At 38.1% G+C, this 15154-nt stretch overlaps 1 protein-coding gene across 5 annotated transcripts in view; it reads left to right on the plus strand.

Moving 5' to 3' along the window:
- Window positions 1-15154, plus strand: part of MYO3A (myosin IIIA) — a 173612-nt gene that overhangs the window by 15465 nt on the left and 142993 nt on the right. For all 5 annotated transcript variants that reach the window (XM_070800833.1, XM_019973123.2, XM_070800834.1 and 2 more), the window contains exon 4: window positions 506-640. In XM_070800833.1, the coding sequence (XP_070656934.1) occupies window positions 506-640 (135 nt within the window). The remainder of the gene's footprint in view (window positions 1-505; window positions 641-15154) is intronic.

Here is a 15154-nt window from a genome sequence, read left to right on the forward strand (position 1 = left end):
TCTTTATTTTTATTTTTTAACTTAAAAAATTTTATTTATTTGGCTGCGTCAGGTCTAAGCTGCTCATGGGCTTAGTAGTTTAGGTGCCCAGGCTTAGTTGCCCAGCAGCATGTGGGATCTTAGTTCCCAGACCAGGGATCGACCCCACATCCCCTGCACTGGAAGGCACTGGACTACCAGGGAAGTCCTTATATGTTTCTTCCTAACTGCACATAAAAATAGCCTTTTATTTATTTCTTTTCAATGAAATAAACATAATTTGAGATATTTTTGATTAACAGGAAAATGACAATCTCTTCCCATAAGCAGTGTAAGGAGAAATGTCAATACATTGTATTGAGCACAGTAGAAACTATTCTGACCTTGCTTTGACAAGATAAAATTCTACGTTCGCTAGTCTAACTTACGTTTTTTTGACTTCATTCATGTTTTTCTCACCGCTCTCTCCCCATGACTTTTTTTTTTACGGCTTTTTTTTTTTTCCCCATGACTTTTTTGAAACTAGGATATTGATGAAGAGATTGAAGCAGAGTACAGCATCCTAAAAGCACTTTCTGACCACCCTAATGTGGTCAGATTCTATGGCATGTACTTTAAGAAGGATAAAATAAATGGAGATAAGCTATGGCTGGTTCTTGAGGTAAGTGTTTAGAATTATTTCCCATGTGGTAATTTGCAGTGTGGTCTTGGAATGACGTGTTTAGTAACGTCACCCCCATAAAGCAGTTCATCTGATATGTTCCATTCTATATCCTTTGTTGAATCTTATTCCCAGTTCTGGTCTTGCCATCTTTAGAAATACCAGTAAATGAAAGAAAATTAATTAAAGATTAAAAGAAAATGTTTCCATAATAAAAGACTAAAGAAACTAGGATATTTTCCTGGCAGAAGCGCATACTAAAAAGGGACTTCATTATAATTTTTATTTATTCATCTGTGTTTGGTGCAACACGTGACTGAGGCTCAGTGCCAGGTGCTATATTATGAGATAAAATTAATGTAGCTGAGGCTTCATTAGGCAAAAATGGTGAGTTGCTAATTTCTTCTGACTTCACTGAATACTAATGACATAAACTGCAGAACCAGGTACTGTCAGTCCCCCATATCTGTGGGTTCCACATGGTCAGATTCAAACAGCTGTGATCCGTGAATACAGAGGATCAACTGTATTTACATTTATGGGGGGAGGAAGCTTACTAGAAGTGGTGTGGAACACTGAATAAGTTGCCAAAGGGATACTGCAGAGTCTGCCTTTTCAATTCCTAAGAATAGCTTGGGACAGTTCTCTCTAATGCAAGAGTATTAGAAGGTGCACCACTAAGGTTACTGCCAGCCCTAGAAGAATGTGTTTTTTTCTGATTTTCACTGGATATTTTTATTTAAGTTGAAGTAATCATTAATTACAATAAAATTTATAAAAATTTCTTAAAGCTTCTTTTATCAAACCCAGGGCTAGTAAAACCTTTATTTGATCACCTTAACAGCATCTATTTATTGTATTTGCATTAATTTACTTTTTATAACACTAGTTTCTGGTGTAAAGTGAGGTGATTCAGTTATATATATTTATATGCTAGGCCGTGTGTGTGCTCAGTCATGTCCGACCCATGGTGACGTCATGGACTATAGCCTGCCAGGCTCCTCTATCTATGAGATTTTTCAAGCAATAATACTGGAGGGGGTTGCCATTTCGTCCTCCAGGGGATCTTCCCAACCCAGGGATAGAACCCAAGTCTCCTACGTCTCTTGCATTGGCAGGTGGATTCTTTATCTCTGAGTCACCTGGGAAGCCCATATATTTATATGTATTAACATAATTATATATATGGCTTATCACAGGATATTAAATATCCCTTGTGCTGTACAGTTGGATCTTATTGTATATCCATTCTGTTAATATATGTAATACTTTGCATTTGCTAATCCCAAACTCCCGATCCATCTCTCCTCTGCCTCCTCTTCCTATTGACAATCACAAGTTTGTTCTCTGTGTTTTGTATTCACATTATTTTATTAGCATTTGATTATTTTATTTCTTTTTTTTTTGGAATGTACCATTGATTTTCCTGTACAGTAATAATTTGCACATTGTCTCCATACTTTATATTTTTTCCATGGTGGTTTTTAAATGAATATACAAGTAGTGATCATTGTAGAGAATACTTGAAACTGTTAAAAGAACCACTCTTAATTTTGAATATATTTTCTTCATCTATTTTTGTATGTTTAAAATGATTGACAATATCACTTATCAGTTTAGCCTATTTTCCAGTTCATATAATTTCAGATAGACTTAATCATTTTTATCTTTTAAAAAAATACATTCACTTGATTAATTTTTTGTTGTTCAGTTACTAAGTCAAGTCCAACTCTTTTGACCCCCTGGACAGCAGCACGCCAGGCTCGTGTCCCTCACTATCTCCCAGAGTTTGCTCATATTTATGGTCATTGAGTTGGTGATGCTGTCTAACCATCTCATCCTCTGCTGCCCCCTTCTCTTTTTGCCTTCAGTCTTTTGCAGCATCAGGGTTTTTTCCAGTGAGTTGGTTCTTCACATCAGGTGTCCAAAGTACTGGAGCTTCAGCTTCAATATCTATCCTTTCAATGAATATTCAGGGTTGATTTCCTTTAGGATTGACTGGTTTGATCTCCTTGCAAGTCCAAGTGACTCTCAAGAGTCTTCTCCAGCACCGCAGTTTGAAAACATCAATTCTTTGGTGCTCAGCCTTCTTTGTGGTCCAACTCTCACATCTTTACATGACTACCGGAAAAACCATAGCTTTGGCCATAGGGACTTTTGTTGGCAAAGTAATGTCTCTACTTTGTAATACACTGTCTAGGTTTATCATAGCTTTTCTTCCAAGGAGCAAACACCTTTGAATTTCACAGAAAGCAGTAATACAGGACAGTATTACTGTAGATCCAGGTTAGTGGTGCCACCCTTTCCTGAGCAGGTAGGTATGTGTCTTTCCTGAGTTGGTTGTTGAACCTGGAAACAGATGGTTCAGTTTCTCTACTCTTTCATTTTCTAATCCATGTTCTGAATGTTGGCACGATTATTGATTGCCCCTCTGGAATCCTACATCCTTCTGCTCCATCCTGGAGGTCTGCCAGGTGTCTGACCCCTGCTGCCTCTCTGCTGCTCATCTGGGTGGAATCCACTTTCCTGGATTCCTTGGTCTCTTCTTTCCAAGGTCACTTCTCTATTTTGCACATCAGGAATTCTGTGTGTTCCTCCTGTTATTCACTGTACTGATGTCACCAAATATTGAGTCCCTTCAGTTCAGTTTCTCTAGGGAGCAAAACCTCCAGTCTCTGTGTATGTGTGTGAAGTAGCTCTGGCAGGCTTCTGGATGTGGATATTTTGAATGTGGCGTAAGAGGGCATCAAGTCTTTTGAAGAGAGACTTGCAAAGGAAGCCTTGTTTTCTGCCCCTCCCCTCCCACCTCTCCACTTTCACTGTTATCTTGCCCTCTCTGGGTTAATCTGCTCAGGTGACCTCAACACAGCTCCCCCACCTAGCACTTTGGTTTGTGGCTTTCTCTGTGTTGCTGGGTCAGTTAACCACTCAGTCACCTGCATTCCATGTTGAAAATTTTTGTTGCAATCTCTTCTTCACTTCTGTCCCATTTTGTTCTTTTTTCTCTAGTGGTTTTATGGTTTTTTGTTTTTTTTTTTTAATTCTTTTACTGGCATTTTCATGGAGATTTATGAGTAAGAGGAAATACATGTATATATTTAATCTGCCACTTTTGATTGAATCATAGTCTTTCAAAATTACAATAGAATTTTCAAGAACCTTTTCAGAATCTGAAACTATTACTTTATAGAATTTAAAAAAAAATGTTTTAAGAGCCAGGCATGTTCTTTGATGATAGGCAACTTATTATGATTTCAGAATCATTTTGTATTTCTCAATTCAAGATAGCTTTATATTTTTAGTTAAATCACATAAAAAACAGAGCAAAACATTTACTTCTCTCAACACAATTACCCAAGTTCAGTTCAGTCACTCAGTCGTGTCTGACTCTTTGCGACCCCATGAATCTCAGCACGCCAGGCCTCCCTGTCCATCACCAACTCCCAGAGTTCACTCAAACTCACGTCCACTGAGTTGGTGATGCCATCCAGTCATCTCATCCTCTGTCGTCCCCTTTTCCTCCTGCCCCCAATCCCTCCCAGCATCAGAGTCTTTTCCAATGAATCAACTCTTCGCATAAGGTGGCCAAAGTACTGGAGTTTCAGTTTTAGCATCAGTCCTTCCAAAGAAATCCCAGGGCTGATCTCCTTTAGAATGGACTGGTTGGATCTCCTTGCAGTCCAAGGGACTCTCAAGAGTCTTTTTCAACACCACAGTTCAAAAGCATCAATTCTTTGGTGCTCAGCCTTCTTCACAGTCCAACTCTCACATCCATACATGACCACTGGAAAACCCATACCCTTGACTAGATGGACTTTTGTTGGCAAGGTATTGTCTCTGCTTTTGAATATGCTATCTAGATTGGTCATAACTTTTCTTCCAAGGAGTAAGCGTCTTTTAATTTCATGGCTGCAGTCACCATCTGCAGTGATTTTGGAGCCCAAAAAATAAAGTCTGACACTGTTTCCACTGTTTCCCCATCTATTTCCCATGAAGTGATGGGACCAGATGCCATGATCTTCGTTTTCTGAATGTTGAGCTTTAAGCCAACTTTTTCACTCTCCTCTTTCATCAAGAGGCTTTTGAGTTCCTCTTCACTTTCTGCCATAAGGGTGGTGTCATCTGCATATCTGAGGTTATTGAGATATTTCTCCCAGCAATCTTGATTCCAGCTTGTGCTTCTTCCAGCCCAGCATTTCTCATGATGTACTCTGCATAGAAGTTAAATAAGCAGGGTGACAGTATACAGCCTTGACGTACTCCTTTTCGTATTTGGAACCAGTCTGTTGTTCCATGTCCAGTTCTAACTGTTGCTTCCTGACCTGCATATAGGTTTCTCAAGAGGCAGGTCAGGTGGTCTGGTATTCCCGTCTCTTTCAGAATTTCCCACAGTTTATTGTGCTCCACACAGTCAAAGGCTTTGGCATAATCAATAAAGCAGAAATAGATGTTTTTCTGGAACTCTTTTGCTTTTTCGATGATCCAGCGGATGTTGGCAATTTGATCTCAAGTAACAGAATAAATTATGAACTTAAGCCATTTTGTCCTAAATTAATGGATAATTTACTTCGTATTTGTGTTTGTGTATTTGAGATGTGATGCTCTGCAAATCTTTGATGGAGTCCTGAATAAATATTGTGTATATTTATATCTTTGAGAACATTTTCAATAATGCATCTCTTATGTTTTTTTCCATGTAAAATAATTGGAAAATTAGCATTTGAAGATTCAGTTGTTCTGCTTAATATAGGCCTAAATGTCAAGAACAAAAGTATAAATCTTTCCCAGAGTTTAAACTATTGAATAAGATCCACTGATGTCTTTTATGCCTAACAAATTCCTATTCTAATTATATTGTCATTTCTTAGTATTATCACTCAGGGTTAGGTGAGAGTTGAAGATTCCAGTTCATAGTTAAAGTGTTCTTTTGAGAGAGCCGAAAAGATTGATTAAAAAGGTCTTGTAACATCCAGTACAAGTGAAGTGGCATCCTGATGCAATGAATCAGCAGACTTAGCTTCTTTGAACTTTGTACATATGTTTTTAAAATTTATTTTTAATTGGAGAATAATTGCTTTACAATGTTATGTTAGCTTCTGTTATGTTAGCTTCTGCCATAGAACAGCATGAATTAGCCATGAATATACATATATCTCCTCCCTCTTGAACCTTCCTTCTACCCCGCCCCGCATCCCATCCCTCTGCATTGTCGCAGAGCACCGGTTAACCTCCCTGTGTTATACAGCAACTTCTCACTAGCTATTTTACATATTGTCTTTATTATTAGATGTAAGAGTTGGAAATATCCCTTAACGGCTTGAGAAAAAAGAATAAACAGTAGTTTATTAAAATAGTATTTCAGAAATCTGATCTATTTGAAATTCAAAGTTGAGGGAAAACATGGAAAAAGCAAAGAGCTGGCAACTGTATGTAAGACAATTGATTTACATATGCAAGTTAGACTGATTACATATACACATAAGTGGTACAATTACCTGATTTATAAACATGAATGGTGCAGGTGCTGCTTTAAAGGCACTTTCAGAAAATTGGCTTGTGGCATCAATACTTCATTCTACAAAATGACTGCTAATTATACCTCTTATCATAATAAAGCTCCAATAAATTATTTTGCTGGCTTCCCTGGTGGCTCAGCGGTAAAGAATCTGCCTGCAATGCAGGAGACACGGGAGATGTGGGTTCGATCCCCTGGGTTGAGAAGATCCACTGGAGGAGGGCATGGCAACCCACTCCAGTCTTCTTGCTTGGAGAGTCCCCTGGCAGAGGAGCCTGGCGGGCTACAGTCCATGGGTCACAAAGAGTCGGACACGACTGAAACAACTGTGCACGCTTGCAGGTGCACAAATTATTTTGCGTGGGGGTACCCAAAGATGGCCAAATAGGAACTTTGGTGGTACCCAGAAAGTCATGCTAATAGTGCTAGACTTCTGACGTGAATCTGCGTAAAGACAGTGCTTCTTGGAGGGTCTGAGTAGCATCCTTGTTATCAGCCTGGCATGTGTGGGGAGGTGGGTGGACTGTACCAGCTTGGACAGACTCTCACCCAGAGTTTTTCCATCTTGAAAAATCATTGTATTTATATTGCAATCCAGAATTGAAATTCCAAGAAGAGAATTTCTTGCTCAGATTTTACTGGGCCATCTATTTTCTCTGTTATTTAGTTGTGATTTTTGAATTATTGCTTTCACTTTGATACAATTTTTCCTCTTCCTGTATTTTTATTAAATTTTGTTATACTATAATTTCTTGAGCATGAATAATATACAAGGCTCTGTTTAGAAATTATTTCCTTCTAAATTCTCTGTATGTTCATTTTCAGAACATACAGAAGAGCACTAGTTTCTAGCCCTCCTACATTCCAGTTACACACTTGTAATGAAACTACGAAAGAAGAGAAGGGGTAGAAGATTTTCTCCTGTGGGAACTGATATATATATATATATTTTTTTTTTTTTGCAAAATGTTTATGGGAATTTTTATTGTCACTTAATATTTAGGTTTTCCTAATGATGTCAGCATAAAGGGAGAACCAGTTTTTTTTTTTTTTTTTACTTATGTCTTTTGAAATACCATGCTTATATTTCATATTAATTTTTTGCTTATTGCTATTACATATCTCTTGACTGACTTGCTTTGTAAAATACAGACACCTCTTTTTTAAATTTAAAAAGTTATATATTTATCTATGTATTTGGCTTTGTTGGTTCTTAGTGGTGGTACTCAGGATCTTTAGTTGGGGCATTTGGAATTCCCTGACCAAGGATCAAACCCAGGGCCCCTCCCTTGGGAGCTCTGAGTCTTAGCCACTGGTCCAACAGGGAAGTCCCTGTAGATTTTGCTTTTGCTTAGTGTTCCTTTTCACTCCCAGTGTCTACCATGGAGGGTCAGGAGCAGGATGGAGGGGGACCTTGGGAGGTGGGAGGTGGTTCATTTCTGCATATCCTTACCACCAAACCAGGAGATGAGATGAAAAAACAGGGTTGAAATTGAGTTAAGTTGGTCTGGTACTAGGCATCTACTGCAGATGAGCACAGAGGGCAAAATTGAGATTTAACTATAATTTCCCCCTTCTTAGTTGGATGAAAAGCAACACCTTAAGTACACAAGGAATATAATCTTCTGTCTCAACATCTATTTGTCTAGTGTATCCTCAGCTATTACGGAACCAAAATCCAGAGTTAGGACATCTTTTTGTTAAAAGGTCTTTCCCTTCATAATCCAGTCTTAGCTGTAATTGCTCCTTTCATGGCAGTAGTGCAGGCTGAATTCTATTATTTATCTGAATTAGTCCTGATTTGTTCATTCTTAATAATGACACTGCTTTCTCTCTTTGTTTTCTAATTATAGCAAATTTTCTCTTTGAAATTATATCCTTTTCAAGAGATCAAAGGCTGGAAATTACAGGTAGCATTTGGAAGCACAAAAGTTCAGTAAATAGTCCTAAAGCCTCACAAATCCACATTTCTGGTAACGAAAGTGATTTTCATGGACCTGAATACTAACTTTGGTGCATTATTAGTTATTCTGCATTTATACTTATATCTAATAAGTAAGATAAGATCCATCATAAGAAAAGGAAACTATAGGATGACAGAAAGAAAATGAGTTAGAATGAATGAATGGTTTCTGTTTGCTCAGCTATTAACTCTGTAATGTTGCTGGCTGGGAGATAACATGTACATGGAAGAGGACAGGGAACCCCTGCAGGCTTGTGTATGTGGGAGGGGGCAGGGAAGCAGGACAGGGCTGCAAAGCTGGGCTTCTGAACCACTCTGATGGCACAGCACCGGTCCTTCCTTTCATTAGCTGTGCACAGTGGCAGTGGAGTAGACGAATGCCGATTCTTTTCATGCTCTTAGGGCTGGGACAACCATTCCCAGCTCTCATATAAAAGGCTGTTATTTGGTGTACTCACCACAGAACAAGACAGACAATTACCTAGAGTCGTCTCATTTTTTTGTTTAAAGGGCAGGATGGAAAAACAGTATACATGTACTCCTTTATATTCTTATAACCCTAAAAATACATAAAAACATGTATAATGCTGGTATATCTTTTTTCCCTAATAGTACTTCGGTGCTTGCAAATGCATCTGCTCTCTGAATAGGAGTGCAAGTTTATAATATTAACCACAGAGGGAAAAATGTGACATGTTTTGCCATTTGGTAAATCATATATTTTGACTGTGTGTGCTAAGTCGCTTCAGTTGTGTCCAACTCTTTGCAACCTCATAGATTGTAGCCCACCAGGCTCCTCTGTCCATAGGATTCTCCAGGCAAGAATACTTGAGTAGGTTGCCATGCCCTCCTCGAGGGGGTCTTCCCAACCCAGGGATCAAACCTATGTCTCCTGTAGCTCCTGTATTGCAGACAGATTCTTCACTGCTGAGCCACCAGGGAAGCCCGTATTTTGACCAGGCAAATTGAAAGATTTCTTCTACATTTTCTTGCTTATCAAAGATATCTTGTTGCTCACATTCCCAATGTTTGATGGTGTTTTCCCAAGAATTTTGAAATGCTTTAGGATGAGGGATGCTGTTTTATATCTTGATTTAGTGGTTACAGGATTGTACACAATTACCAAAATACATCAAAATGCATACTTCAGTGAGTCAATTAGAATGTGTGTCTGTAATAGCTTAAACATACTATTTCTAGTTTACAAGTTAGAAAAGTAATGTGAAAATTGTACATATTACAGTATTACACATTAGGAAACATTATTAGGTGATAGTATCACTCTTATTAATATTGTATCAGTCTTTCATTGGAATGCAGAATTTGCTACATCAGTATATGTATTTTATTGATATTGAGTCACACATTTCACATTTGAAGAGGCACCTTCCATTTCATGTAAAAAGATGGCCTTCTGTCATTATGTGTGTGTACATGCATAAGTGTCCAGGACTAAAGTATATTCACCCAGTCACTTACTAATTCCATAAATATCTCTTACTTTGGGCCAAGCATTTTGGGAGGTTCTGGGTATTCAGTAGAGAATGAGACCAGCTGTCATCCTGGTGCTTAGAGAGTCTAATAGTGCAGAAAGACAATTTAAAACTTAATAGACAAATTAATTAAATAATTATACATTGTTTCTGATACTGTGGGCTTCCCTGGTGGCTCAGTGGTAAAGAATCTGCCTGCAGTGCAGGAGATCCAGGTTTGATTCCTGGATTGGGAAGATCTTCTGAAGGAGGGCATGGCAACCCACTCCAGTACTCTTGCCTGGAGAATCCCATGGACAGAGGAGCCTGGCCAGCTACATACAGTTCATAGGGTTGCACAGAGTTGGACACGATTACAGTGACTAAGCAGCAGTAGCACTGATACTATGAAGAATAGAAGTGGAGTGCTAATAAAGAATGAAAAAGACCTTTTGTGAAGAGAGAAGTCAAAGAAGGCCTAGATGAGTGGGTAACACTTAAGCTTCCACCTGAAAAAAAAAGAAACAAACCGAGGATCCTGTTAGTACCTTTGTTCTTTAATATACATCCCAGACACTCTGGAAAGACTCAGGCCCATCTCAAACCCACGGAAGCAGAAACTCCAAGAATGAGGGCTCAGAAACTTATTTTTAAAACAAGTCCTAAGGTGATTCTTATCAAAAGAAAGTTTGGAAAACCCTGCCAGAGGTCCTTGGATTTCAGGGTGCATTAGAAATAGTCTGGGACTTCTGCTTCTGGCTATGACAGTAAATTGTGTCGCATAGCGCAGTTGTACTGTAAATACCTAAAACACTACATAGAATATATTTTTAAAAACATAACAGTTTTCCAACACTGTGAAAGAGACAGCTTAGGCTTGTGACATTGAGAAAAGGAAATTGGAGGAACACTACAATCATTGCATCTTTATTCTTGGAAACAGCTTCCAGACCACGAGGATAAGAAGGACGTTCCCAAGGAGATCACAGCAATCTTGCTGAACTGAAAAGACTGTTAAGACAAAAGTGACTGGAATTTTCAAAGAGAGAGTTAAGCAGGAAAAATACTCCAGAAATCTACATAGGGGTTCCCTTGAGTCTTTGACTGGAAACCAAGCTGGAGATGGATAGGGCAAGATTCTAGGCAGTTGGGCAACGAACAATAATAAGGGTAAGAATTACTGAAAAGCAGTAATCTGAACAACTACTGGGAGTTTGTGCAAGCTGGAGAGATACTTGAGTTCTGACCAGTCAAATTGAGTAATCTTTGTTGAACATTTAAGACGCTTAGTAGAGACCCTGCTGACAGGTTATGCGTTAAAGGAAGGGTTAGACTCACCCTAGAATAAGAACTACCCTTGGCCTCCTATAAAAATTCAAAAACAGGGCTTGAAATGTTCATGTCAGTCCACAAGCAGATGAACTGCCTATCAGAACAAAATTCAGCATTCATTAAGAGAAGACAGCAAAATCTGAACATTTAAATGTGAAATTAGTTATGGCCATCATTTAATAAAAATTAATAAATATGTAAAAAAGCAAGAAAAGGTAACCCATTGTCAGAAGAAGAATCAGTCAAATGAAACAGACCCAGAAATAATCAGGATAATGGAATTAGCAGATAAAGACTTTAAAATAGCTATTATAATAGTGTTCTCGAATGAAACTTCAAGAAGAGTTAGGTTAAAATGAAAAAAGGAAAGGAGAAGGCAATTCAGATTAAAACCACAATGAAACTACTAGTATACACTCACTAAAATGACTAACATTTAAAAGACTGATACTTCCCAGTGTTGGTGAGGTTGTGAAGCAAACTGAACTTTTTTAGATTATTTAGGCAGTGTGAAATGGTGCAGTCACTCTGCAGGCAACACAGCTAATATCTTATTACATCTGTGGTTACCTTATGATCCAAAAGTGTCACTTGTAGGCATTTGCTAAAAATTGGTTTCTATAAAAAGAATCAAACACTTTTATAAAATGAGCAGAGTAAAACCTAGATGAGTGTCAGAAAATGAGTTTCAGCTTTTGTGGTCTCACATGGGATGTGGTCAGACTAAGTGAGGGTCTTAGAGCATTCAATATAAACAAAAAGCAATGAAAAACAGCAGAAGTCAGAAATGCCAACTGCAGAAATCAGTAGTCCTTTTCCAGAAATTTGAGTAAAAATCTCATATCCTGTCCTTACATAGTAAAGACAGAATGCACCGTGAAAGCTTATAAAAGCTGTCTTTGGAAGTGAGTTGTAACGATCTGTTTAGAGATTTAGTTTTTTTTTCTTTAATGTTTGACTACAGCCTGAGTAGAGAATTCACTTTTAGGGCTGCTCTGTTCTTTCATTAGTGTAGCTCTGGTTTAAGAAAATTATACTTCAATTTTGTTTGATGAGAGAACATGAAGGCCCTATTATAGCACTGTGTTATGAAGCGACACTTAGGGGTTTTTCGGTCTCCTGCTACAAATCTCTTTTTAGTCTGTCTTGGTGATTTAAGAATTGCATAGGGTTAATATGACACAATTCATTTCCCCGGATGCAGTTCTTTTTTAGTGGAAACATATGGTCATTTTCAATTTTTGTGATCTATCGCTTAATTTAAGAACATTTTCATTTCCTTTAATATATTTTAATCCTTCACATTCATTTAAAAACAAACATACTTCAGTTAATTTTTTAAAAATTTGTCTTCATACGTGAAAGGCATTTTATGCTAGTCGAACAAAAGTAGATTTCATTAAAGATGATATTTGAAATTTTGAATGAGGATTTAGAAAATTCATGGTGTTATCTTGAGCATTTTTAGAAAAAGATCAGCCCCAAATTAACTTGTGGCTTATTGACATTTGGTCCCTGTGGTCTGTTTAATAAATTCCATGTTTGTTGTATTTGTCTTCTCCTTTTCTCTTTTCATTTTAACATATATTTTTTATATTTATAAAATGGCATTTTATATAACAGTAAATATTAGTGACAGCTTCATCAATCAAAATGAATGAACTTTAGAAGTATATTATTGGTTAAAGAAAAAAGCAAATCCAGGTAGGATACTATTTTTATAAAGCACAAAGCAAAGCAAAACTGAACCATGTATTTTAGAAGAAATGTATTTATAATGAAGAAAGAAGTTTTAAAGACAGGAATGATAAACACAAAATTTAGGATAGTGGTTATTTCTCACGGGAAGAAGCAGAAGGATGGCATAATTTTAACACAACAGTAAGAAAGAAGAACCCTTAACTTGACTTTTCTTGAAGTTTAATTCAAAAGATCCTTTTCCATTCTGAAAAATTAAACCACAGTTCCTGCTTAAGTAGCAGTCAGATAGTAGAATAATTATTAGTGGTTTCTAAGCTTTATTTTTTGGGGTTCCAAAATCACTGCAGATGGTGATTGCAGCCATGAAATTAAAAGACACTTACTCCTTGGAAGGAAAGTTATGACCAACCTAGATAGCATATTCGAAAGCAGAGACATTACTTTGCCAACAAAGGTCTGTCTAGTCAAGGCTATGGTTTTTCCTGTGGTCATGTATGGATGTGAGAGTTGGACTGTGAAGAAAGCTGAGTGCCAAAGAATGGATGCTTTTGAACTGTGGTGTTAGAGAAGACTCTTGAGAGTCCCTTGGACTGCAAGGAGATTCAACCAGTCCATTCTAAAGGAGATCAGTCCTGGGTGTTCATTGGAAGGACTGATGCTAAAGCTGAAACTCCAGTACTTTGGCCACCTCATGTGAAGAGTTGACTCATTGGAAATGACTGATGCTGGGAGGGATTGGGGGCAGGAGGAGAAGGGGAGGACAGAGGATGAGGTGGCTGGATGGCATCACCAACTCAATGGACGTGAGTTTGAGTGAACTCTGGGAGTTGGTGATGGACAGGGAGGCCTGACGTGCTGCAATTCATGGGGTCGCAAAGAGTCAGACACGACTGAGTGACTGAACTGAATTGAACTGAAGCTAACACTATGGGGCATCTGTCATAACTTGGATTAATTTTGCATGCCCCTTCATTATTAGTTGAGGACCTTTTTGAATATACTTGATGTTGGCAGCTAGATTTTAAAAATTAATAGATTTTATTTTTTAAACAGGTTCAGGTTTGTGGAAAAATTGAGTGGTAAGTTTAGAGAGTTCCCATGTCCTCCCGCCCAAGTTTTCTTTGTTATTAACATCTTGCATTGGTATGGTACATCTGTTATGGTTGGTGAGACAGTAATGACACATTATTGTTAACTGAGGGCTTCCCTGGTGGCTCAGAAAATAAAGAATCTGCCTGCAATGCAGAAGACTTGGGTTCAATCCCTGGGTAGGGAAGGTGCCCTGGAGAAGAACATGGCAACCCACCCCAGTGTTCTTGCCTGGAGATTCCATGGACAGCGGAGCCTGGCGGGCTACAGTTCATGGGGTCACAAACAGTCGGACACAACTGAAGTGATTAATATGCATGCATTATTAACTAAAGTCCATTGTTTACATTAGGGTTAATTCTTTGCACTGTACATTTTACAGATATTTTAAAGACTTTATTTTTCAGAGTAGTTTTATTAGCATCACAGAAGTATTGAGAGGGAGGTATAGAGTTTTCTCATATGTCCCCAGCCCTCACACATGCTCTGCAATGAGTTTTGAAAATTTAAAAAGTGGCCCTAAAACTTAGTTCCTTTAAATAAGTGCTTTGCAATTTAAGGGCTCTGAATTTCATTTCCCTCAGTTTTGAATAATTTTGTGACCCCATCATGCTGGGCCACACTGGAGGCAGCATGACCCTGTATTCTGCTGCCAGAATACTCTTCTGCTTATCCCGTTAAAAGGTGTTCCCTTTCCTGCAGAAGAAAATGTCCCTTTTGGAATGCCAGGTCTGCCCCTGCTCCTGGAGAAGATGAAAGTTTTGTTTAATGTAAAAAGACACCAGTTATAAATGGAGTTGCATCTAAATGCTCATTTGTGAGTTCGTGTTTAGATTTTAAATACACTTATAGAGACAATATTATAAAAGAGGGCTTCCCTGAAGGTCCAATGGTTAAGACTTCACTGTTCAATGCAGGGGTTGTAGATTCACTTCCTGGTGGAGGAGCTATGATCCCACATGTCTTGTGGCCAAAAAAGCAAAACGTAAAGCAGAAGCAGCATTGTAACAAATTCAATAAAGACTTTAACAATGGTCTGCATCAAAAAAATCTTAAAAAAAAAAAGCAACTTTGATATCACACATGATGTCTAGATTGACCTGTCAGCCCAGACAACCTGTTGGGGGATCATGATATATCATGATTAAATGTAAGGCTGGACTCTAAAGTCAGGCTGTCCAAGTTCCTGTCTTAGCTCTGTCACTACAATGTGATCTTTCCTGAGTTACCTTACTATTTTGTGCCTCACTTTCCCCATCTTTAGTATGGAGATGATAATAATACCTACTTTACAGAGTGGTGAGACATATGGATAATGCATGTAAATGGGTTAGGAACGTGCTAACGCAAAGTCTGTGCTCAATACAACTGTTAAATAATTCATAATGTATCAGAAGTGTCCAGGCATCCAATAAAATCTAATTACCATGTTAGAAGAAAGT

This window comes from Bos indicus, chromosome 13 (assembly GCF_029378745.1).
Source record: "Bos indicus isolate NIAB-ARS_2022 breed Sahiwal x Tharparkar chromosome 13, NIAB-ARS_B.indTharparkar_mat_pri_1.0, whole genome shotgun sequence".
Classification (NCBI taxonomy): domain Eukaryota; kingdom Metazoa; phylum Chordata; class Mammalia; order Artiodactyla; family Bovidae; genus Bos; species Bos indicus.